The sequence below is a fragment of the Stegastes partitus genome, unplaced genomic scaffold (genome assembly GCF_000690725.1).
Source record: "Stegastes partitus isolate 25-593 unplaced genomic scaffold, Stegastes_partitus-1.0.2 Scaffold1690, whole genome shotgun sequence".
Classification (NCBI taxonomy): domain Eukaryota; kingdom Metazoa; phylum Chordata; class Actinopteri; family Pomacentridae; genus Stegastes; species Stegastes partitus.
Window position 1 is genome coordinate 62,719 of NW_007579421.1, and position 26,246 is coordinate 88,964.

General features: G+C 40.6%; 2 protein-coding genes across 2 annotated transcripts in view; both read right to left on the minus strand.

Moving 5' to 3' along the window:
• Positions 1-1,551: 1,551 nt before the first annotated feature.
• acad9 (acyl-CoA dehydrogenase family, member 9) lies at positions 1,552-20,199 on the minus strand. The gene is made up of 18 exons (XM_008301605.1): positions 19,977-20,199; positions 17,144-17,237; positions 16,938-17,039; positions 14,550-14,656; positions 14,312-14,412; positions 13,350-13,428; positions 13,086-13,257; positions 12,919-12,992; positions 12,710-12,785; positions 12,552-12,622; positions 12,344-12,463; positions 12,126-12,254; positions 9,135-9,214; positions 7,547-7,673; positions 6,861-6,938; positions 5,059-5,187; positions 2,475-2,547; positions 1,552-2,163 (listed from the first exon to the last, which is right to left on the minus strand). Exons 1-18 carry the CDS (start codon positions 20,157-20,159, stop codon positions 2,063-2,065), a joined length of 1,896 nt encoding a protein of 631 aa, XP_008299827.1. The 5' UTR covers positions 20,160-20,199; the 3' UTR covers positions 1,552-2,062.
• Positions 20,200-22,569: 2,370 nt separating this feature from the next.
• LOC103372070 (homeodomain-interacting protein kinase 1-like) overlaps positions 22,570-26,246 on the minus strand; it is a 6,600-nt gene continuing 2,923 nt past the window's right edge. Inside the window, exons 2-9 of the mRNA XM_008301609.1 lie at positions 24,562-24,752; positions 24,277-24,462; positions 23,979-24,163; positions 23,721-23,844; positions 23,516-23,623; positions 23,318-23,410; positions 23,069-23,226; positions 22,570-22,966 (exon numbers count right to left, since the gene is read on the minus strand). Coding sequence (XP_008299831.1) covers positions 22,570-22,966; positions 23,069-23,226; positions 23,318-23,410; positions 23,516-23,623; positions 23,721-23,844; positions 23,979-24,163; positions 24,277-24,462; positions 24,562-24,752 — 1,442 coding nt within the window. The remainder of the gene's footprint in view (positions 22,967-23,068; positions 23,227-23,317; positions 23,411-23,515; positions 23,624-23,720; positions 23,845-23,978; positions 24,164-24,276; positions 24,463-24,561; positions 24,753-26,246) is intronic.

Sequence of the window (26,246 nt, forward strand, 5' to 3'; positions counted from 1 at the left end):
AAAGCCTCCCACACTGCACCGGAGAATAAATCTGCTCAGGGAGGAACCGGACTGATAGCAGTCCACAAAAGTTAACGTCGGTCATGTTGCGCTCGTCTCATCCTCGTGAAAGTTAAAACCACCTCTTGGCGGTTGGGTTTAATCGCATTATGAACTTTTGAGGATAAACTCTGTGGAGCTCTTGTTCTACAGAGTTAAGTGGAAGCGCTGTTGATCCTCAGGAGAGACTCAGCGGCAGAAGCAGCTCCAAGCAAACAGAGCTCAGGACAGTCGCTGGCAGAAGAAGCTGCTTTCAACCCACGACTAAAAGGCCTCGTCCCACAATTCAAGTGTCACATGAGAAGAAACTCACTGAAAATTCAAGACATATAAGAATAAGTATTTATGAAGGTAAATGTATAATGATTTGCAAGTATACATCTATTGCATAATCCTAAACTATTTCTCATGAACACTGCCTCTTCAAAGTTTCTTTCTTTTTAGATTAAAAACAGATCAATATTCTAAAATATATTAAAAGTATTTAAATGTTTTCAACAAACAAGATAGTCAGGATTCCTTCCAAGTCTTTTCCTGGATGATCGTGACTTTAATAACCTTGAAATCATTTTTACATTTTAAATCTGAAGGAGTAGTTTTGAGGTATGACGAAAGAACAAAATAAGCCTCTTTAATAAACTCATCTTCACTGTTTACATGGGAGTCATACGGAGGGTTATCGATTATTTAAAAAAAACAAAAAAAACTTTTCTGTGTGACAATGTCAGTAGAATTTTTGAGAGAAGAGTTGTGATAAATTCTGCACACCATCATCTAATACAGTAACACAATAGTTCAACAGCAGTAAAGTCTAACTAGCTGACATTAGCTAATAATGCTATGCTACATTAGCTTACTGTAGCACTGGCTAGGACGCTTAAATTCTCTGCTACTGTTGGCTAAACACGGTGTTACATTATTTTTATGTCATGAATTTAATTATAATTGCTTTTTTAAGTAATTACTTATTTCTAAGCCCTTCAATTGTAAATTAATTGGCAGTAATCAAACCATTTTAAAATAAAAAAATTATTTCTGTATGTGTTAACCAACATATATGTTGCAATAAAGTCACAGCATCATCAGGACTTGAGAATAAAGTTTCTGTTATACATTAATAACATGTTTGTGGAGTGAAGTTTGAGTTTGATCTTCCAATCAAGTGATGCTGCGTCACTGTAACGCTGCTAATGAGGCTTAATTTGTTAGATTGAAGCCACAGACGTTGGACGAGACAGTTTTTTGATCGAGTGATTGTGTGTATTTATTTCTTATTAAACCTTTTAAACGAAGAACTCGTCTCACTCGCATTTCAAATACTTGCGGCTAGACTGACTTCAAACGGTGGTCCAGAAGACGATGGGACAGAGTGACACTACACCTACCCAAGTTTTGTGTCGCAGCCTTTTCCTCGGCTGTCTGCGACGACCTTAGGCGACGACATAGCTGAGGAAACGGAGACCTCGCACAGACTGCAGAAGATTCCCACCATCCCCAGGTACATCTCACCGCTTGTGAGTTCAAGTCACAGCTTTTATTTTGAAAATATCAACAGATAATAGAGAAAACACTAAAAAGCTTTCTGTGGTCATTTGCCTTTCTGTTGCTTTCAGCAAGCAGCATTCTTTCCTGTGCAAGCCGACCGAGGAGATGAGCTTGTTTGCTTTACAAAGATGTGCAGCTAACATGAAGACACATCCATCAGCTGTGTGCGGCTTTCTAGGAATACTGCAGAAGCTACAACCGGCAAAAACTGTACCTTCTATATCAAACGAGCTCATTAAAACGAGTATCTTGTGCAATGGCTCATTATACCTGTTAATGGAGCACTTCAGAGGAGAGGCCTGCAGGTGTTTTCTCTTGAAGGTTAATAGAACACAGCTATCACCGTAAATCTCTGAATGTATTAATTTAATGTAGAATCGATGCCAAACAAAGTAAGCACTGGGACTGTGAGGCAACGCATTGTCCAATCCGAATACGGTAGAAGCAGTATTACGATCACTAGGGTGGGGGGGAGAGCTCAGTATGTTCTTTCGAGAGGGTGAGAGCAGATGTAGTGTCTGCTGTCCAAGACCTCCTTGGCGATCTTCTTGATGCTGGCATCGTTGTTCTCCGGAGAGTCTGGAACACATTGAAATGCGAAATTACAAAACAAGCCACTTTGGTACGTTAAACACAACATTCTCATCTGTGTGGATCGTGTCACCGGTTAACTCTGGATTACATATAGGTCGTTAAAAAAAAAAAAATGCGCACAGTGTGAAAATGAAAAGCAGCAGGGGGTTGGAGTGTTGGTATGTGGGGTTTGGTGGGGAAATTCCGCAACACATGCAAGTCTTTTGTACTGAGATGCTGTTAAAGAAAAGAAGAAAAAAAAGAAAAAGCAAAGAGCACGGGGCTGTTCTCAATTACCATTTTTGTGTTGCACTTACGTTTTTGCAACTGAACCATCGCGTAACTGTTCTTGAAGAAAGCGTCGGTGCAGAATGTGTTTGCAAGCAGCACCTAGAAAAACGAGAAACACAACATGAGTGAATCCAACCGGGACAGCACAACTGCAAATATCTGTTGCCTCTTTAAATGCGACTTCACCACAACGTTTCACACAATTCCATCAGTCAAGTGCAAAATTGTCAAGATTAGCACTTTCCCTGCTCACAGTGAAAAGATAAAGATCAAAGTTTTTTATAAGAGTGAAAACAAACAGGATGAAAGCTTCGTAACTGGAGGATGGCTTCATGTATCCTGACAATTTATGCCTGTAGCTACAGATGAGAGGAGCACTGGAGGAGGAGCAGCACATGGCTGCCCATCTGAAACCCAGAAGAGTGTTACAAGAGAGGATAATACGAAGCATTCGCTGCCTGCTTTAATGTCTTTCTCTGGAGGTTTTGTTTTGCCCTGCATCCCTGTTTCTGATTACACGCAGGACCGTCCGACGGTTAGCGTCCTTCACCTAAAGCTGCTCTGATAAAAACTCTTCTCCTCGTCGAGAAGGAGCAGCAGCGCATTCACCTCTATAAAGCAGTGAAAATAATGAAAGTGACTACTGATTTGAGTTAACAAGTCTGCACATGCCAGTAAAAGGTCTAATTAAACATGCCTGCAAAAAAACAAGAGGAGGAAAAAAAAAAAGAAAGGGGAGAAAATTAGAATGTTGTGACAGGCTGCTGCTGCTGCTTTAATCTCTTTCATGAGACTCCAGTGTGTAAGTTGAAACAGCCAAACCGAATTACACGAAATAACAACAAGTCTGATAATTACGCTGACTTTAATTAGGATGCTCCCTGGATTATTACTGATGTTGTAATTGGCCACGTTAACACATTTAAACCTCGTGTTTAGGGGCTGATTCAATAACAAAAATGATTTAAAAGAATTCAATCCGATCAGGAAACAGGACTCAAGCCGGTGGCAGGAGGCTCAAACGATGACAAACGGAGAGAGTAAACGGGCAAAATATAGAAAATATGTTCAATTATTTAGCCAACAACTCGCTACACAAATGAGTTGGACTACTTTCTGTGCAATATCTTTAATTCCTCAATTTCATGTGCAATCTTGTTATTTAAACTATTTAATTACTCTGGTTTTAGGCAAGTTTATGTCTTTTTTTCATAGTACTTTTTATTTACATAGTACTTCTATACTTTTCTTTTACATACAATATTTTATTTTGAATTTATTTAGACGTCTATAGTTATTGCCTGTCTTGTTGTTGTTGTTGTGTACCACATAAAAGGCTTTCTGTATTCTGCTTTAGAAACAACAAATGTGATGTGACTGCACTAATATTTCTATGCCAACTGGAGGCGAGTTATAGAGTCAGAACCATCTTTAAGCTGAAATAAATGAAAGACACAATGTGGGGACTTGTTTGTGTAATTTGCTGAAAAAGTGCACAATATGGAGCCTCTAAGTTTGAAACGTGTCTGTTTTGTATTTTCTATTTGTGCCCATAAAACATCAGCGAATGCAGCTTTGAAGTCTGTTTTTCACTTGATTTAGTTTGCTTCTTGTTCTTTTCTCCATTGTCATGACTGTGATAACGAGCCAAGTCGTTTCTAACAGGGTCGTATTTTAACACTTTGATTTTTAATGGAATAATCCTGGTGGCATTCTGGTTGTTCTACTTTCCTTTAACCCCGACAGCAACACTTCATGCAAAGCTTGGTTTCACCGTCCGTGTTTCTCTCATCACAGGTCTTATTCATGCCCTGGTCTCACTAATTACTGCACAGCCACTTTTTATACCTGATGTGTTGCAAAGTGGCAACAAAAGAATGGATGATTCCCCAGCATATTACAGGGAACACACACTGTTATGATGTTATACACAGTCACAGCTCTGAAGTCATTGCAGGAAAAAGAAAGGCTGCTCTAAACAGCGTTGGATGTATTAGAAAAAAATAGACAACTTAAATAGAAAATGTTCAAATGCAGCTCATCAAACTGTTCAAACAACCAACAGACTAGTTTATTAATGATTTCAGTGAAACTCTGTTAAAGCGTGATGATAATCTAACTCCTGCTTTAGATCCTGACCCATCCTGTCTCCATGTCACGGATAATTTATTATTAGAACTAATCACTGTTGGTGCATAAATGTGCACAACTCTGTAGAGACGCTCATACGGATCTCGCTGCTGTTTGATGCTGCAGGTATTTAATAACCTCGGAGGAAAGACTCCACACAGAGCAATTTGCATTTTGATCTTAGCCTCTACAAATCCTGTCCCTATCATTGATCATTGATAATTACAAGGAATTAATGAAGTTAGCAGCGAATACTGGTGCTCCAATGTGGAAAAAGCTTCCCTGAATCCCTTCACACAACTCAAAGTACCAAAGCTTGTGCCTGTCTATCCATTAATAAGACAATGTGTAGTTCAGACTTGGGCACAGAAGACATTTCTGAGTTCTCTCAACCTCTAGCTGTGGTTCTTCTGTTTCTAGAGGTGCAGGACTTTATATTGCAGAGGAGAAAAAAAAAGTGTGTTTGTAAAATGTACACACCTCGTGGTCGTGATTCCTGAGGCCGATGCTGATGGAGCGGCTGGCTCTGGAGAGGACAGCCGTCATGGCGTAGAGGTTGATCAGCACGTCTGCTACTTTCTTCAGGATGAGCTGCTCGTCCACTATGGTCTGACATCACGACACAAACAACAACGCTTCAATTTTAAATCATTTTCCAACCTCGACAACAGTTAAAGTTGACTCTGCTTTTAGTTTTTGCAATCTGGTGGAGAAAAAAAAAAAAGTACTTGTGACTTGTTGATCAATTTATTAGCGGAGAGAATTTTTTAACTGTAAACCTCATCCCAGTATATACAGTCGTCCTCAGATTTATTCATACCTAAATTCACAACAGTCACTCAAACAACTAGAAACTGAAAAAAGTAATAATAAATTAAAATTTGCTAAATTATAATTTAGTGAAATACAACATGGCTTTTGAATTGTGGTTGAAAAGAATAATTAAAAAAAACAAAACTGTCCCAGACAAATTAGAGCACTTTGCTGATGAGCAGTGGGCAGGTACAGAAAAGACTTGATTGCAGTGATTGACTCAAAGGGTTGTTCAACAAATATTAGTTCACGAGTCCCATCATGCTTGTTTTTTTTTTTTTTTTGAACCACAATTCAAAAGCAATGCCATGATTTTCATGAAATTTTCATTTATTATTACTTTTCTCAATTTCTACTTATTTCAGTGACAACTGTTTTTTTCCTTCTTTAATTGGAGGCTATGAATAAACTTGAGGACGACTGTAGTTTGGGATGCTTTTTTAAAAAACTTTTCTTGCCAATTTCAAATTAGTAAAGTATCTTGCACCCACATTTCCACCTATCAAGTGTTTTCTAACCCTCTTCAAGCTACGAACACCAGTACGTATGATAGAGGAAATAACTCCTCACATAGTTTTAGTCTTGATTCTCATCAGCTGTAAAACGTTAAAGGCTGTGATCAGGGAACAGGGCGGTCGGCTCCTGTCAGAGCAACGAATGCAAGAGCAGCATGTTGATCCCATCTTTCTTTTTTAATATATGTTTCATGATTTATGCCATTATAACTGTCATAACAACATTTTTTTCTTTTTAAACTTAAACCTACGTTAATCTATGGCTGTGATGATTCCACAGAAGTGCAGGACTTTATATTTCACGGAGTCCAAAGTGAGTAAAAATGGGACAGGAGCAAATATAAAACCTAGAAACTGCTTGTGGGTTTAGAGGATTATTATTTACATGTTGACTTTTCCTCATATACACACATGCAGTAGCTAAACTCTTCCATTGGACGATCTGCTGCCTCCACTTAGCTCATGTGTCTTAATTAACCCAAAACATCCTGGTGTCCTTGGGTTTGTTTTTAAGGAGGAAAAAAATAGCAACTTACATGTTTTGTTTACCATGAAACTTCAAGCGCTTATTGATTTAACCACTGTGAGCTTAGATGTTCAACGATTTGGCAAATGTTCTATTCAGTGTGACGAAGGCCTCTGGAGACACTTCCAGCTCACCGGATCAAAGCAGAGCCAAACGATACAGGAAGTGAGGATTTGGAAAGCTCAGCTGTTTTTTTTTTTTTTTTGGTTTATAGCTTCTTTGGGGAAGCCGTGATTACAACAGTACAGTCACAGAGGAAGAAGAGAACATCACGGAGCAGCTGTGTAACAGACGAACATCCTGCATCGTCGCCCAACGACTCGTACGTTCTGTCATTTAAGACGAACGGGAAATTTGTTCATGAGAATCGGAAACGTTTGAGCAGGAAGATCCCACAGCCGCCTTTCCAAGAACCAATCAACAGTTACCTTTCCGTATCTGTACAGCAGGTTCTCCACAGTCGACCCAAAGAGGTGGACGTTCTGCTCCAGCTTCTTTGCGCTCTCCTGTAAACAGAAACAGGAAACTGCTGAGCCGCTACAAAACAGTTAAAACAGGGTTGCTACTAAACATTCCAAACTTTTCCAAGACTTCCAGGCTCCACGTTTGACATCTGAGTACAAACAGCTGATGTTTATTTGGTAAAAAAAACAAAACAAAAAAAAAACACTTTTATAATTCAGCCATTAACATGTTATAACACTTTCTGACCATCTAGACTTTAATGGTGCTCAACAATTGCAGCTCCTGGTACAGTTCTGGATGCAAATCAACATCAGATAAGATCAATGCACAGCGCTGTATTCAAGCTGTACAAACATCTGTGCACAAAGACTACCGCTGCTACCACACTGTGCTCACAGTAATTTCCCTTTACATATTGAATTAGTCATATATTACTGATCCATACCCTCCATATTTTTTAGTCTCTTGAATTGTCATGGACTCTGTGGAGGCTTCTTTGATTCCTGTGTCCATGGAAACGAGGATGAAAGGAGCCATAAAAGGTCCCCTGATGCAGTAAAAGATGCTCCAGGACATTAAAATCTCATTCCGACCTGTGTAGAACCCTGCTAATAATAAAGAAAATGTATGTATTCATCTAAGTTCTTACTGTCAAGCTTTGATGCACCACTCCATCTTTCCCGGTCAGGCCGAGGTCCGCTGGACCTGCAATTGAGGTCCTCAGTCTCTGGCCGATTGCGCCCATAATGGTGCTGACATTCCCTTTCTTCATCTCCCTGGAGGCAGAGCACAGAAAGGCCTGCTGGTTATTCAGGGAAGATTATTTACACACAAGCACATTGGTAAAGTGACGCAGCTGTAAGTCTAAAGAGATGCTAAATTCAAAGCAGCAGCAACCGATATTGACATCTAAATGAAATATAGGATTATGTTTGTTGCTCCACCATCTTGGGTTTTGGTCATTTCAACTGCATGTGTGAGAGCATTCACTTAAAAATAAGCCTCATATGTTGTTATATTTCAGTATGAAGACAACATGGAAGCAGTTTCTAACAATATCTAAAGACACCTATGTACACCAGCTTTGTGGTCCGACACGTCACCACTTTGGCAGGTCAACATAGCAAAAAAAAAAAAGGAAACTTGGCTGGCAATACGTCAGATTCTACTGATGGTAGACACCGGAAAACTTTCTGAAATGCCAAAAGAAGAGTGTAGTAGGAAATACTGATTCAACCACACATATACACTTAGAGTTCACCGGCTTCCTCCCACACAGTCCAGAAACATGTTGAGGTCAATTGGTGATTCTAAATTGTCCGTAGGTGTGAATGTGAGTGTGCTTGGTTGTCTGTCTCTAAGTGTAGCCCTGTGATAGACTGGTGACCTGTCCAGGGTGTCCCCTGCCTTTGCCCTGAGTCAGCTGGGATAGACTCCAGCCCCCCATGACCCTAGTGAGGATAAAGCGGTGTATAGATAATGGATGGATGGATGGATGGCACTCATATACCTATTTATTGTACCACTAATAAAAAATGTGGCCTCTGTTGGAGCCATTCCGTCTGTTATAACTGCTGGAAATTTGTGTTCTCACCAACTTTCATGGCTGCAGGAGTGATATTTTAGAAGATATTGGATCCTGAAAATGGTTTCCCAGGAAAGACATTTTTTTAGGGTGAAAATACAAAAATTCCCAGATCTGAACACATATAAAATTCTCAAAATTCGTTCAAAATATTTTACAGAACTTAGTTTTAGGTTCTAAACAACAAAGAAGTAGTTTCAATCAACACCCGACTCTGCGCTTCACTTCATTTCTGCAAAGATTTCAGTATCTTTTTGCTCATAGTTTGTTTTTTTTGGTCTGCAAATTTACTTTCATCAGCATTATAGCCAGCTACTTTTTGTTTTTTTTGCGAACCAAAAAGCCGACAAAGTTGGCTAGTTAGCAGCCAAACAGTCAGATATTTATTTCCCAGGAGTTGCCGGAGAATAAAACAGCAATGAGGAGGGTAAACATGGGCCTTAACATTTTATGTACCGGCTGAACAGGCAACACACGAGTTAAAACCATTACATCATAATAATGACAATGTATTAAACACGCGTGTGATTTTTAGGTTGTTGTGGCCCTGAAATCCAACAAAAATCACAACCAATCTAATCATAGCATCAATATTATTATTATTGGAATATATTCATACATCCAGCTTCATACACAACCTTCACATCCTTACTTTATCTTTCCTGTGATGACTTTGCCAGCGTACTGCATCCCAGTGAGAGCGATGTACATCCTCAGGATTTCATTGGTCCCCTGTGAAAGAGACAGCAGCCTCAGTCATACATGTGTTTAAACTACTAATATGTTGGTGGTGATGCAACACATGAAGAATACAAAGTAAAGGTGAGAGTGTGCACTGTGGCAAAACAGGGAGCCATGCGACATTATATTTGCATGTTTGAGAGTCCTAATAAAGACTTTTAACACAAAAACTCTGCTTAAAAAAAGAAATTATAGTTTTTTTTTGCTATAATACTGTAAGCTCTTGACCTTGCTCGTCTCTGAGATGTCACACAGTATTCAGACACTTTTCCATACTGTCATGTTTCAGACTCCTAAAATGGATTCAATAAATACTTTTTTCCTCAACAGTCTTTATACAATACTCTACAATCACACTGGATTTGTGCAAGTCTTTAGCTGCTTCACTTCGTACTTGTACAGCTCCCAGCCTTGTTGATAATTATCCTACAAGTTTGTCTACTTTCTTTTGAAGTTTCTTTCATTCATCTCGGCAGAATTGTTCAGCCAGGCCGGATGGGAAGCGTCGGTTCAAAGCCACCTTTTTTTTTTTTTTGCTGTGGTGTCTTCAGAGTAGGTCTCTTGAGTTCTGGACTCTGGCTGGGTCACTTCAGGACTTTCACAAAGTTTACCTGAAGCCACACCTGTGCTTCCTTGGCCTTAGCAAAATATAAATCGTCGCCCCAGCTTGAGTTCTCCGGACAATGTTTTCACTCAGGATTTCTCTGTATTTTCCTGCATACACCTTTCTCTCAATGTTGAATAGTCCATGAGTCTCTCTCTTTCTCCCAGAATAAAATCCCAGCATGACGGCGTTGGACTACAGGGGGGGTATTACTGAGGTGATGCTCAGCACCTTGGTTCCATCAGACCAGAGGATTTTGCTTCTAGTGGTCTTGGTTGTTCCGGTGCCTTTTGTTAAACTCCCAGCAGGCTGTCATGAGCCTTTTAGTGAGGAATGGCTTCCATCTGGTCACACTAACACAAAGGGCTGATTGGTGGAGTGCTGGGACCAATGGATGTCCTTCTGTAAGGTTCTCCCATCTCAACTTCACAGTGACCATTGGATTCTTGGTTACCTGTCTAACCAAGGCCCTTGTTGTCCTCCGATCTCTGAAGTCCAAAATTCTTCCAGTTAAGACTGATGGAGGCTGCCTTGCTCTGGGGAACTTCCAATGCTGCACATATGTTCTTGTATCCTTCCCAAGATCTGTGCCTTTGACACAAATCTGTCTCACAGTCTCTCTGACACACACCATCATCATGTGAGACCTTGTATAGACGGGTGCATGTCCTTCCTGAAGATGCCTGATAAATTAAATTAGGAACAGGGACCCTAATTACACAGTAGAAGCATTGATAAGAGTAGGATGAACCACAGCTCAACTCAGTGGCGCCTCCAATCCTGAAAGCAGCTCTGACAAGTCCAGTCCATCAGCTGATGTCCAACGTCTAGCGAATGCAACTCCCTTGTCTGAGTGCAAGTGAAGGCACCGTTAACAGCTGTGCGTAGCAGCCTGAGTGTGCAAAAATCAAACTGTTTGTTGGAGGCCCACGCACCGACCCTAAAACGTTAACAGGAGCTTAAAGTTCAGTTTGTTGCTTCCAGCTGTTTGTAGGAGTTTTTCTCCTGAGTTTATGAAACATCTGCAGCATCAGAGAGCAGCAGGATCCATATGAGCGTATTTACAGACAGCACAACACAGTGGATGATGTCATTAATTACTTGATGGCCAACATGGAGACTGGATGGATCAGGATCTAAGGATCAGGTCGCTGTAGGTTGGTCGTTTATGATCTCACACAGACAGAACTTTCAGTGTTGGAATAAACTATGGATGTTTTTTCTGCAGGTGAACTTTTTCCCTCAGATACTCTGATGATTCACTTCTTTGGGGCTATTTTATACAGCGGTCACCCTAAGAACTAAAACACTAACTGTGCCTGTATTAGTCGTAGAAGAGTTCCTAAAATCCAGTTATGACTTTTGTTTTTGTGCCACTCAAAGATCAGATGTGGCCACCACTGTGAAAAGCTTTGGAAGGCACTACTACTACTTATGTAAACTCATCTTTTATTTTATTATTAGTTGTTTTCATTATCGTGTTTTATTTCTAGTCTATGAATTAACAAAACACTTCAAAAACCTTTGTGAGGACTGATCAGAAAAAAAAGAAAGAACTGAATCAATTAAAGAGTATGAAACGACTAAAATTGTCTAAAATTGTCTGTGAACTTTCCAAATGCATTGTATGTTATAATTTGGTCCTTAATACATAAACTTGAACTGAAATTGTATCATTTACCACCAACTTCATCCATACAAGGGCTTTGATTTCAAAGTCAAATGTGCCACCTGGTGGACACTTTCATAACTGATGCACAACAAAACCCCAACATTTCAGAAATACTTGATTTCAAACTCCCAACCACATGTTGTCACTTTGCTCCTATCCTGTCCTGTCGGCTCACCTGAGGCCTCTGGCTACAAATGGGATCATAGGGATTATCTGCACAGAGCCTTGTTGTGGAAAATGAATAAAATGTTTAAAAATGTTTTGTATTTGACGATGGTCCCGGTGAAGTTAGGCTTTTGGGGATCGGCATTTGTGTTCATACAACTTCCAAGACTATAAATTGACGTGACTTGGGTTCGAAAAGCTTTCTCTGAACTGCACTATTTCTGTATCTTTTAGTAAAAGCCTAAAGTAAGGTTGAGTTTTCCCTGAGTGGAATCTATTGCCGCCTTGTAGATGGGTCCGAAGTAATTTAATTAGTTACTGTAAAAACACCATAAACAATTAAGATATACTTTTAAGTCTCTGCCATTTTGGTTTTCTTAAAGTCGGACTTGAATGTCAGAATCAGTCCGAGTATGATCGATGACTCTCATTGTTTACTGACAGAATAATAGTCACTGTACCTCAAAGATGGGCAGAATGCGACAGTCCCTGACGTAGCGCTCGAAGGGATAGTTCTTCGTATAACCCAGACCTCCGAGGACCTGAAGAGCCTCGCTGCAACAGATCCAGCCTCCTTCTGAGCTGAACACCTGCACCGAAGATAGAAAATAAACACCATGAGGCATTTTGTTTGATAGTGGCTTTATACGAACAAAGTCAAATAACAAAACTGTCCAACCTTGACCATGGCGGCCTCTAGAGAACAATCTGGAAGCCCCGGTCGGTCCATCATGCCTGCTGTCAGGTACGCCATGCTCTCCATCACAAAGGCATTAATGGCCATTATTGCAAACTTCTCCTGCAGTAAACATGAGAAAACACAGTAATTTAATCACTGCTGACCCAACTAAAAGGCAGTACTGGATTCCACTGTCGGATAACCATACCTGAATCATCCCAAATTCACTTAGGCTTTTGTCAAACTGCTTCCTGGTTGCAGCGTACTCAGAGGTCAGTTCTACAGAGAGAGAGGGAGAGAGAAGGTCAAGCCTTGAAAAACCTTATAACACGCACAAATGGAAGGTTCTATTCAGCTGGTTCCTACCTATCAGCTTTTTGATCATCCCAGCAGAGGAACTGCCCATACTGAACCTCCCCGAGTTCAGGATGTTCATGGCAATCTGTCCAACAGAAAGCAAAAGCTTACAAAACCCTGCAGATAGCAATTTCCCTGAACTCTTGTACCGAAGGGATTAATAAAGTTTTATTCTAATTCTAGATACAGTCATTTACCACAGTTAGTGTTGAGCTCACCTTAAATCCACCTCCTACTTCTCCTATTACATTCTCCAGCGGCACTGGGACGTTGTCAAACGACACCTCACAAGCTAAAAGAAAGTTTTTTTAAAAATTCATTACAAATGACATAAAAAAGCAGAAATTCCATCAAAACCATGTTTAAGTGTTCATGGAAGACTCACTATTGGAACCCCTGATGCCCAATTTATCCTCAGGCTTGCCGCTGGTGATGCCCCCGAAAGCCCTCTCCACAATAAAAGCAGAAATCTTGTCTTTCTTCTCGCCATCTACGTCCACGTGAGTCCTTGCAAACACTGTCATGATATCTGCCATCCCCCCGTTTGAAATCCAAATCTACAAACAAATCGAAAGATATTTAGATATTTAGTCAGACGGAGGCCACATGTGAGAATCGTACATTTAAAGCCCAGATTTGTTCTGCTCACCTTGGAGCCGTTGAGCAGGTAATGTTTTCCATCTTCTGACAGGGTCGCACGGGTCTGAATGGAGGCTGCATCGCTTCCACTGAAATGAGTGTGAATGAAGCCAATTCAACCAGATGGTGACGCAAAATCTCATTTGTGTTTGGTTAGAAGGTGTCCAAACATAGTCTGGTCACAGGCTTTGGGTTGTTACCGCAACACTTAACTACACCGGACATTAAACTTATGCAGATTGCTTATGGAGCACATGTGCCACAGACTTAATCCATTTTCTGGCTACACCTGCAGCATGTGTAAGGTTTCATTTTGAACTTGGGATTGTTGTGGCTTCAGTTTGCCATCAAACTTTGAGTATTTCTCAGAGTCTGATAATATGAGGTGTTCCAGGACTGGTGTCAGCAGCATCAAACAATAGCAGCACCCGCATGAGCATCTATAAAGCAGGCGACCTTTGTGCATTGATGTACATGGAACAAAAGTAATTTCAATAATCACTTATAATCATATATTATCTTTGACACAAAGGCAGCATCAGTCCAGATTAGGAACACCAAGTCACACTGCGACCCAACACAAATGCAGACTGGGAGACCAAGGGCACTATTTGACACAAAATTGTCATTTCCTGTCTACCTGTCGTTGACTATATGAAAAATATAAACACTTTATGACTTTTTTTCTGTCACTGATTATAGTGGAAAAGTAGTGTTGCAGCAAACAGCCTGTATAGGTCAGTGTGGCCACGGAGTAAGAAGGAGACTTTGGATATAAGCGGCAAAAATCAGTGCTATTCTTGGGTGGGAACTTTAAACTGATACAGATGAGAACAAGGACAAAAAAATGTTAAACTCAGAGAGGTTTTTATCATAGAGAACACCCTGGTCGTGTAAGTGAACAGGAGCGTAAATGCAGCTGCAGAGAGGAACCCTGTAAATGAGATGTAGATGAGGCTTCACTGTCCTTACCTTCCAGGCTCTGTCAGACAGAAAGCTGCGATGTGTTCTCCCGAGGCCAGCTTTGGCAGATACTTCTGCTTCTGGGCTTCATTCCCTGCAATCAGAATCCCCTAAAACCCCAGACAGCTGTGAGCAAATCACCTCGAAAACCTCATTCCCGGTTAGGACGCCGTGTCGTGTTTTTTTCATGACTAAAACAGACGTTTCATGTACAACTGTGTTATGACATGACTTCTTTTATTCTCACCTTCAGTCCGATGGCTTGATGTGCAGCCAGCGTCACAGCAATAGAGCCGTCTAATGAGGTGATCTCAGCCAGTCGTGCATACATAGTGTTGGACAAGCCGAGACCCCCTGGGAATAAAGAGAAGACACTTTGTTCAAGAAATAGTTGCTATAAGGTCAGGTGTGTGGAAACTCAAGCCATGTTTTACGGAAAACGTGTTTGTGGTCCATGCATAGCTCATGCTGCATTACTTAATACGTATAGATTTTCCTAGAAACGTTTCTTAAGACACATAACAACACATTTGGACTGTAAGCCAATAAAACTCCCCAATTAAAACTCACCTGCAATTAATTATGGTTTAGGGAAGTTACACAAAACTGCATGCGACTGCAGTATATTCGAGCAACTAGTGAAATCTCACTACAGCTTTCCCCCCAAAGGTTTTTTACATGAATCATTTTAAATGTTTGTTTTCAAGTCTTACCAACATTAAACCGAGAAATGAGTCACTGGAATGAGCATTTTGCTAACTGCAGGACAACTTGTCACAGAGCCACAACAGTCACATTACGGTAAAATACACCAGGTTGAAATAAACCAGACTTATCCATCCAGTGCTTTGATAAATTCCATGCAAGCAGTAAGGACACTTCTTCAAATATCGCTGCATTTAATCACACTCACAGAAATGCACAAGAGGTTCACACAGAGCACTTTCATGCAAGGACAGAAACATACCAATACAAAACACGTACACGTAGTTGTCCCAGTTATCCATCCATCATCTATACACCGCTTAATCCTCACTAGGGTCGCGAGGGGGCTGGAGCCTATCCCAGCTAACTTAGGGCGAAGGCAGGGGACACCAGTCACAACGCCAGTCTATCGCAGGGCTACACTTAGAGACAGACAACCAAGCACACTCACATTCACACCTACGGACAATTTAGAATCACCAATTAACCTCANAATAGAGCCGTCTAATGAGGTGATCTCAGCCAGTCGTGCATACATAGTGTTGGACAAGCCGAGACCCCCTGGGAATAAAGAGAAGACGCTTTGTTCAAGAAATAGTTGCAGTGTGGATATGAGGTCAGGTGTGTGGAAACTCCAGTGATGTTTTGGGGAAACGTCTTTGTAGTCCATGCGTAGCTCATGCTGCATTACTTATAGATGTTCCGAGAAACGTTTCTTAAGACACATAATAACACATTTGGACTGTAAGCTAATAAAACTCCCCAATTCAAACTCGCCTGCAATTAATTATGGTTTAGGGAAGTTACACAAAACTGCGTGCGATTGCAGTATATTCAAGCAACTAGTTGAAATCTCACTACAGCTTCCGCCCCCCAAAAAACAAAACAAAAAACAAACGTTTTTTACATGAATCATTTTAAATGTTTGCTTTCAAGTCTTACCAACAATAAACAGAGAAATTAGCCACTGGAATGAGCACTTTGCTAACTGCAGGACAACTTGTCGGCTAAGTTATCATGACCCACTAAGCCACAACAGTCGCATTAAGGGGAAATACACCAGGTTGAAATAAACCTGAATTATCCTTCCAGTGTTTTTGATAAATTCCATGCAAGCAATAAAGACACTTCTTCAAATACCGCTGCATTCAATCACACTCACAGAAATACACAAGAGGTTCACACAGCGCACTTTCACGCAAGGATAGAAACATACCAACACAAAACATGTACACGTAGTTGTCCCAGTTATATAAAACTAAAGTTCTGGATCTAAATAAAGTCATACCACCTGTTTGTCCTGTTTGGCCGTATTGTCTCTACAAAGCTGAAAACTCACTGGGTCATTTCATGGAAAATCAATCGGTGCCTCTCATGGGACCAAGTTTACTTTAAAATCAGTGAAATAAGGAGTTTTAATGTCAGATTTCCTCTGATTGAAACCAAGTGATTTTGTCCACTTGAACAATTTTATTAAGCAGAGTTTTTAAACATCAACATCACAGTCAATCAGGTTAATTTAATTGTGGAAGCCAAAATCATAACTTTGATTAATACTTCAATAATTGTGCTGTTTTTCAAGTGATGCTGCGTTTCATGTTTTACAGCCAAATCGTACTCTTCAGCGTTTCCCTCCTGGTCCTCACTCAATTTGCTTTGCACAAGCAGAGCCTGCATATTAGCAAACTGTGCAACCCTTATATATCGGAGTAAATTCAGTTCCATCAGACAAACGTCTCCTGTAGATCAGTCATGGAAAACCACTGTGTTTAAGTTAACGTGACTCACTGTACATCGTGTTTCCTGTGTGAATATTGCGCATTCGCACATTGTTGATGCTGAAATGTTATATGGAGGATCCCTAGCTAGACGCCTTAGAGAGGACTTTACAGACAAACCCAGCCATCAATCCAGGACACAATCATCTCACCGTACTCCTCAGGAACCATGATTCCAAACAGGCCGAGCTCCTTCAGTCCATTGAGAGTCTCTGGAGGGATTCTGGCTTCTCTGTCAATCTTTGCTGAATCAACTGAAAAAAATAAATAAAAAAAAAAAAACCAGACGATTCATCAAATGGCTCAGAAGAAACAGAAGCTAAAGACGTAGTTCACGTGTATGTATCTCCTTTCTCACCTTCCTCACTGAAGAATTTATCCACTGGGGCAACAAACTGCTTGAGCTCCTCCAACTCTTCATTGCTGATTTCTGGATAAGGGAAGACCTCAGCCTGGAGGACAAAACAGGCTATTTTAGAAAATAATCAATGGTTTAGAAAAGAAAAAAAAAAACACAAAAAAAACAATAACTTTAACTAGAATGTGGATTATGGGGGCATTGTTTATACACCTGCTTACTGAAGTTATTCACCAGTCATGCAGCAGCAGTGCAACACACTAACTAGTGATTAAATCAGTTCCTGCTTGGAGGGATACTGCTACTGTAAATATTATTGAATTAGTGCAGCAAAAGTAAAAAACTCTCTGTAATCATCCAATTAATATCTCTAAAAAAATGTCTGCAGGAAATGGTTTTTGCTGAAAATAAAAACAGAAAAATGAATCAACAGCTCCCCCAGTGGCTCAGAGGTTAGCACCATCACCTCACAGCTACAAGATCCCCGGTTAGGACACCTGGGATCTTTTTGGGTGGAGTGCTGGCAGCGTGGGTTCTCTCCGGGTTCTCCGGCTTCCTCCCACAGAGTCCAAAAACAGGTTGAGGTTAATTGGTGATTCTAAATAGTCCATAGGTGTGAATGTGAATGTGCTTGGTTGTGGCGGCTGGTGGTAGATCGTCCTCTAATCGCAGGGTTGGTGGTTCGATCGCACCTCCACCATCGAAATGTCCTGACCTGAAGTTGCTCCCAATGGCAGGCAGCACCTTGCATGGCAGCTCTGTCGCCATTGGTGTATAAACGTGATCTACTCTCAGATGTATGTTGCTTTGGATAAAAGCATCTGCTAAGTGAAACTGTAAAATTGTAAATTGATAGACTGGTGACCTGTCCAGGGTGTCCCCTGCCTTCGCCCTAAGTCAGCTGGGATAGGCTCCAGTCCCCCCGTGACCCTAGTGAGGATTAAGCGGTGTATAGATAATGGATGGATGGATCAACAGCCCCCTCAGCTGTTGGTTTGTAGAAAAGCATTTAGGCTAAAGGTGCTACGTTAGATAACAATGACATGTGAGAAGATGGAAATAAATAACAATGTAACTTTTGCACAGTCCCTCTTACAGTTTAAAGCACACGAAAAATAGAATCATGTTTAACCATTTAGGCCATTTTAACCTGGTGAATATATATTCAATATGAATATAGAAATACATAATCATACAAGCTACATGTAATGGTAAATGATCAGGTCATGATTATGAAGACGTGTGAACTGCCCCAAACAGCTTTGTTCTGATTGTTCTGTGAGCTGCCTGTTACGCCTGCTGGAAGACGTTCAAGTCACAAGATGTGTGTAAAACAAAGACTGTATGAAGCTTTAATGAGGCTGATCACACGTGATGTGGAGATGCAGCACATGACAGGAGGTGACAATGACGCATGTTGGGCAAGTTAAGGAATTATATTTTAGTTCATGTATTCTGTGTCAATGTTTAGTTTTTTCTTTAGACCAGTTTGGTTTGTTTACTGACTATTCAGTCAGTGTGGTAGGCAGACAGCGTGGATCCTGCTCCCATGTGATGCAGCTGACAATCTATATTTGTATTTGCCTCCAGGACCCTGAGGTGTGTGACAAAGGTTGTAGCCGTTCCCGTCCACCTTGATCACAAACTGGTTGAGACGCTACCCTCTGGTGGGAAGCTGCGACCCATCAGCACCGTCTCACCACAGAAACAGCTTCAACCAGAGCCAGAGACCATCAATGCCACTGCTTGACCTCCCTCCACCCTCCCACACATGACTGCTGACTTCCAGTGACAACAATCCTAAATCCACCAGAACCGAAGCACTCCCTCTGCATGCTTCTGATTTTTTATTGCTTTACTTAATTTATACTTTTTAATACTCTTGTATCAGCAACATTAGCTCTTTTCCCCGTGCATCTTAACTTGTTCTTATACCAGAATGATTGACACCCTATTTTTCTTACATGTGTAAGCTGCTGGACACCTTGAATTTCCCCAAGAAGATGAATAAAGTATCTTGTGCATTGACTCAATATGTTACATCAACACATAGCTTTAAAAATATGATTATTATGATTTCTTCATCACGCCTAACATTTCATTTTCAGGTTTTTCATTACATGTGCAATATTTCATTTTATTTTTCAAGTGCAATCCAACATCTAATTTCCTTTTTCTTTCATTTTTCATGTGTGATATGACTTCTTATCGCTGTATAATTGCCAGCATTACTTTTTACTGTTGGATCTAGATTTATCCTACTTACATCTTATTGCAGTTTCCTTTTTATGCGCTGCATTTCTTATGTTAGGTCACTTTTTTTTTCTTTCTGGCACAAGAACTCAGGATTAACAAAGCTGACTATTATCTTATTATCGTTCTGCACATATTAAGTCGTTACACTACAAACTGTGAGACTTTGGAGGTGAAAACTTGCACATTCCTGTAAAAATCCGTCCAGCTGTCTCTCTTACATGCTTATATTTTATATATTCTGATTGCCTATATATAAGCTTTAATTTTCTACATTTTTTATTTGACTCCCAGCACTTGCTTGTCTTAAAATATGCATTCTTTTTAATCTTATTTAACGTGTCAGTGTTTACTGTTCTGCACCAAAACACCACGTCAGCTGTTTGATAACTTCTTGGCAATAAAACCGATCGTGGTTGTGATAAAGGTCCTATCAGGCAGGTGGGGTTAGCTTGAGGACGACTGGTCGCAGTTGGGGTTAGCTTGGTTCACATTTAGGTAACAGAAGCACAATAAACGCTTGCTTACACTAAACCGAAGCCCAAAACCACTTTGTTGGCTCTCTTGTCAACTACGTTACCTTGTTCAGCTGACCGAGGAACAAATCCTTCGCATACGCGAGGTTTCTGGAGTGAGTTTTAAAAGACCTCCGCAGCTGAAGAAGGGTCGCTTCTCTCCCGACATGCCTCGCACGACCTGCCAGCAGCCGGTTTCCGACGCCAAAAGCTTTAGACAAGACAACAAATCTATTTACATTCATCATTCTTCCCGCAAACCCTCCACTTTCTGCGCTCCCTGAGTGTATTATAACACAAGGGGACCTTTCACCTGTTTCTGTCGCAGGCTGATGACGTACTAAATATGCGGGCGATGCTTTCACTTCCCCGCGGAAATAATATCTTCAGCAATTATGAAATATTTAACATCGTATAGAACAAATAAATGCTGCTGATGACAATTTAAACCCCCAAAGGTTGTACAGAGAACAAGAATTTCGGGGTCTTGTGTAAAAACTGTGATTACTCTTCGCTGACATTTGCATACGTTCCCTTTTACATTTCCAATGGTTTAATTTCTTTATTGCAATGACTAAAAACATCACGAACAGAATTCTTGTATTTTGTTTTTGTCTTGAGTGGAAGCAAGCAAAAGTCAATGTCCTCTAAAAAAAAGGAGTTTAGACAATATTTCAATCATCATTGCCTAAATTGGCATCCCAATACAAAGCGTTTCCTTTCATTAAAAAAAAAACTGTGATCCTTTTTCTAAATGTGGAGTTTCTTTTGCATCTGGAGCAGCAGATAATTTTCCTGAAAACCCTCCTAGGTTTAACCACCATAGTTGCTGCTGAGACCTTCTCCGTCTCTCTCATGACGACTGCTTCTCTTCATCTTTGGCAAACCAATCATTGCTGGTTAAAACACATCACTACTGTTGAACCAGTGTGGGATTGTTACCACAGACACCAGGTGTGAAACTCTGGTACACTGTGACATACATGAGATGAACCTGGTGCTGACAGGCCTAGTCAGTAGTGTCTGTGGGCTGTGGGATGTAACTGCTGTTGATTTAAATGTAAAAGAACTGAATTGTCCAAATGTACCTGAAGTACCAAAGTACAGCACATGCTGCTAGAGCAGGTCCTGTCAGTTGTCATATTACTGGATCATTATTATTGATGAATGAACATGTAAACGGACAATAGATGTTGCAGCTTCATGACATGGAGATAAGTGGAACGCTTTCCTATACTTTTGGATGATCTCATCAAGTAACAACACATCATATTGTATGAAATGATGAGCCAATGTGTTTCATGTAAAATGTCATTTTCAAATGTCTCCACAGTGCTCACATAAACATAATGGACTGCTTTAATGTTATTTGGTTCTTTTTATTCCGCAGTAGCATTTTTCCTCACAATGTCAGTGTTATTTCATAATGCATCGTTTGACATAAACCCTTTTTGACAGTGCAGGTTATGTGATTGTCTGTTGTGCCTGTTTGAAGATACTGAAAAAGCTATACTGTATGTGCTTGTGTTCATTTATAGAGTTTTAAAATTCACTAGCTTTTATTAAAATGACTTGTTCTAAACAACAAGTGATGAGTGAAGCTATGAGGAATTGAAACGATGCTCAGTAGTTATTAGTAACTTGTTTTAAAAAGTGGACAAAGTGCTGTATGTGGAAATAGGACTCAGCCTATACATGTAACACACCTGATGACAAGATTTCTTATCCAGCTGCTGAGATTAAATAGCAGAAGATAATTATTCTGTGACCTGTAACTGCTTCTCAGGTAACAACACTACTGTTAGCGTTAAAAGATGAAACCATTTTTTAAATATAATCTGCCTGTTACCTTAATATGCTGCCTAAACCGCAGCACAAGTGTTTCTTCTGCAGTTCGTACCACTGCTGCTCCTTGTCCAGCTGTGATCACTGATGACACTCAGACTGCTTTTCCATCTGACAGTCAAACTACTCAGGACATTTAAGTTACTTGGTATTTTATTTTGTTTTCAGAGGAGAACTCTAGAGGTTGTCGGTCAGAAGATGGGTGACCAGGACGTTGTGGATCAGTTAAGGCTGCAGAGAGATGGGAGCCAGAGCAGTTGGGGAGTTGACGGGAGGAGGCAGAGCAGACGGATGACCATGAGACTGGGAGTGAGCAGTGAGCGCTGATTGTCTATCTAGTCTGACATCAGTTTGGATGTTTGCAGACTTTGGGACAGATTTTGCATCAGCTGACTCTGAGGCAGGAGAACCGTAGGCCGACTCAGATACAGTTGTAGGAGTGGACCTGACTGAGCCAGGACCAGAGTTTGGAACTGACAGGCTGGTGTTAGGTTTGTTTTTAGGATGAGGCATTTAAACATTTAAAATGTTTAAAATGAAACAAATGAAAGAGTGAACAATAAATGAAATAATAAACACTAAATGTAATAAAAAAAACAATAAATGAAATAATGAACTGTAAATGAAATAGTAAACAATAAATGAAATATTAAACTGTAAATGAAATAGTAAACAATAAATGAAATAATAAACTGTAAATGAAATAGTAAACAATAAATGAAACAATAAACTGTAAATGAAATAAACAATAAATGAAATAACGAACTGTAAATGAAATAGTAACAATAAATGAAATAATAAAAAATAACAGAATTATTCTGTAGCTGGTGCGGAGCAACAACAGCACAGAGTTCTGAACACTCTGCCAAAGAACCGTCGGACTCTTTTCAGAAGCCTCCTTGGAGCCTTTCTGGTCTCATGAGTGTCAGCCGTCACTTGAGCAGAAAGCTCAGCAGTAGTGGACACTTCAGCTGGACCTTGATCAGCTGGAACAGCGTCATTCAGGTCAGTGACAACTGAGGTTGGATCCACACAGTCAGTGGTGGCAGCAGCTTCATCTGAGGCTTCATCTTTACAGCAAACAGCAGCTACACTTTCAACACCTGAGCAGCTGGCAGCTGAGTGTTCGTTGAGGCTTGCTGAGGTGTGGCCTTCCTCTGCTGGTGTTGCCACTGGAGGGACGCTCACAGAGGAAACGGAGACCGTGTCACTGGATGAAGAACGACAACAAGTGAATGAGTCAAAGATTCAAATCATCTAGTTGAACATTCCATCAACTAAATCATCCAGCATCCATCCAGCCATCACTTACTGAGAGCTGCTGTCACTCTGGTCCTCTTTGCTGCCGCTCAGAAACCAGTGCTTGAGAGCATCAGTTGGTGAGATTCGTTTCTGAGGGTTCAGATGCAGCATCTTCCTCAGGAGGCTGACAAACGCCATCTTGTCACGAGTGTCCACATCTGGATACAGCTGCATGTGGAAACGCATGTCATAGTTGTTCAAAACAGCACACATGTTTTAAATCAGCATTTACATGTGCAGACTGTCCAGGACCGCCTACCTCCACCAGCTCAGACAGACTGTTGAACCTGCTTGAGCTGCCTCTCAGAATTTGAGGCATGAAGCCAGTCGTGACTTTGTACTCGTCAGGTGTCTGGAAAACATGAGAATTTATTTGAGATTTTTTTAAAAACATGAATGCAACTGTAGGAACTTTTGCCAAATATAAAAGAAACTTGTTGTGGACAGGGTTTCACACCTTCAGCGTCCATGTGTGTTCTGTGGTGTTGAAGTAGAGCAGAGTGTTGGTGCCGCCACTCAGCAGCTCATCCTCCGGCTGACCCAGAGTCTCCACCAGAGTTTTCATCTAAAGAGAGAGAATATCAGCGACATCCGCATCAAAGATACTCCAGCATATCTTTGACTTTAAACATGAAGTTGTGCAATTAAATCCGAGAACATACCAGGTGATACTGACACCTCTGAGGGAACAGCGGGCTGCCGAGGTACATGGTGGTCAGAACAGCACCCACAGACCACATGTCTACTGCCGGGGAGACGGGAAGGCCCAGAATGGCATCAGGAGACCTGAGGAAGGAGGACAGCAGACAGTGACTACAATGACTTTCTGCAGTTTTACATGCTGATGATTGTTGGTGACATGAGATCAGTGAAAGAAGACCACAAGTAAGTGATGCTGGAAGACAAATCTTCAAACCCACCTGTATCCAGCAGGCTGCACGACAGAGCTGGACTTGACTTCAGCAGTTTGGACGGCTGAGCCAAAGCCAATGAGCTTGACTCCGACGGGCTGCTGGTCTTCCTGCTTCACCAACATCACATTTTGCGGTTGGATGTTGGTGTGAACGATGTCGGCAGTCTTCAGATAGTCCAGTGCAGAGAGCAGCTGCAGGGCCAGAAGAAGAAGCAAAGACTGAATTTAATTGTTGAAATGTTGGCCATATGTGGAGTTTATATGTTGTGTAAATCTGCAGACACAGAATCGTCAAATCCACGTACCTGCTGTGTGATGGGTCTGATGACAGGAAGTGAGAGAGGTTCTCCATGTCTCTCCTTCAACAGCTCAAGAAGATTCTTGTCCAGCATTTCAAAAACTAGACAAGTGTGCCCTTTGTGTTGAAGGCTCTCGTAGAAGCGAACGACGTGGACGGGATCAACACGTCGGAGCTTTCTCAGAATGGCCAGCTGGAGAGAAAACACAAGACATTAGACAGACGATGCAGCTCAGTGACGGTTCAAGTTAACACTGTGATGAAATGTGTGAGACACAGACTCAGGATCTACCTCTCTGCTGGGCTGCTGGGAGTCCCTGGTCTTCTTCTTCAAGATCTTGATAGCCATGGTGTCATTGATATCCATCACTCTGCACTGAGCGACGTCGCTGAAACAGCCGCGATGCTTGAAGCTCATAAACTTGTAGTCGGCGATGGCGCCGGACAGCAGGTCCCAGGTTTGGAAATCTGAGTTGTCGGGTCCTGATACACAAACATGGAGACACAAAAATCACCACATCCAGTCAAACACATCAGGGACAACTAATGCTGATGATTTCCAGAATATTTAAATCATCAGAAGATCACAAATATAAGAGTGATGAGGGAAAATGTAGAGGATGGGAAAAGCCTCTATTTAAAGTAAAACAGGAAAGATAAGATAAGATAAGATAAGATATGCCTTCCCTTTATTTACCTCACAGTGGAGAAATTCACATCGTTGATAGCAGCTTTCAACAGAGGTACACATATACGAGACAGGAAAAAACAAAAAATAAAAAATGTACATATAAATATAAGAAATAGTGCAAACAAGGTGAGTAGTGCAAAACAGAATATGAAAAATGGGCTTCTGAATGGGGGGAATATAGAAAAGATATATGTATATATATATATGTATATTTATATTTATATATAAAAGATAGGGATGTAAGTATATAATAATAATAATAATAATAATAATAATAATAATAATAATAATAATAATAAAAAAAATAATAATAATAATAGGCAGTGCAAATGTAGATATATACATACATACATATTAGAGGTAAGCTGACACAAAACAAACAAAACACAATAACAAGCTGTCATAGAACTATTATATTATTATTTTTCTCTTCAATCACTTTATATGTCAAACAAATATGGCTGCCATAACCCTTTAGTGACAGTAGGTGTCGCCAGAGTGCCAGGACCACTCAGGGAAACACCACTGAAGCATAACTGTCACAGTAGCGGCAGAATAAAATGAGCTAACTTCAAGCTAATTCTGTGTGTTCCTTACTGCTCCACAGGTACGTAAAACGTGATTAAATCTCACTTAGAGCTAAGCCAACATTTCACTTATAGGTTGTTTAAGCTTAACTTGAAAATAAGTGTTTGAGGACGTAGTTTATGTAAAAATGTTTTAGCCGAGTTAGCCGCTAGCTTAGCAACGTGTGGAAAGATTGTGTTGTTTTTTGAATACTGTGAGATTAACCGCTGTCTCACATGAGTTCATCGGTTAAAAAGCCAGTTTATTGTGAGCTAGATGTACATGGTGTGGTATGAATACCGGCCCAGGCACCTCTAGGCTGGAGGCCGCTAACAAAAACAGCAAATGAAGTCAAAACAGATCACTTTTGAAGTTTTTAATGAAGCATCTTCTCAGGTTTTAAAGCTGAACGTAGCCTGAGTGAGTTGAAGCTCAGCTGGAGGCCAGTCTTAGTCGTGTTTTGTGCTTTTAATTTCATGTTCAGTCTGATTTTACAGCTTTACTAATACTTATTTATATAATTTTAGTGTGTACGTTGTGCTCATTTAGTTAAAACTAGAGTATAAGGAGTTTAAATCTGTACCAAAGTGCACAGACTGCTCCTTTATAGGTCACTGTTCACTGAACAAAAACCTCTTACACACCAACAAACGTACCTTTAATTCCACTAAAAAACAATTTCATATCAATTTGATGACAAACAGTCACTAAACACCACT

Coding starts and splice junctions, on each gene's coding strand:
- acad9 (XM_008301605.1), bottom strand. CDS start 20,159: ATGATGAATGTAAATAGATTTGTTGTCTTGTCTAAAGCTTTTGGCGTC. Junction 13,429..14,311: donor TGTCTGACAGAGCCTGGAAG/GTAAGGACAGTG, acceptor CACTCATTTCAG/TGGAAGCGATGCAGCCTCCA. Junction 12,993..13,085: donor GGGCATCAGGGGTTCCAATA/GTGAGTCTTCCA, acceptor ACTTTCTTTTAG/CTTGTGAGGTGTCGTTTGAC.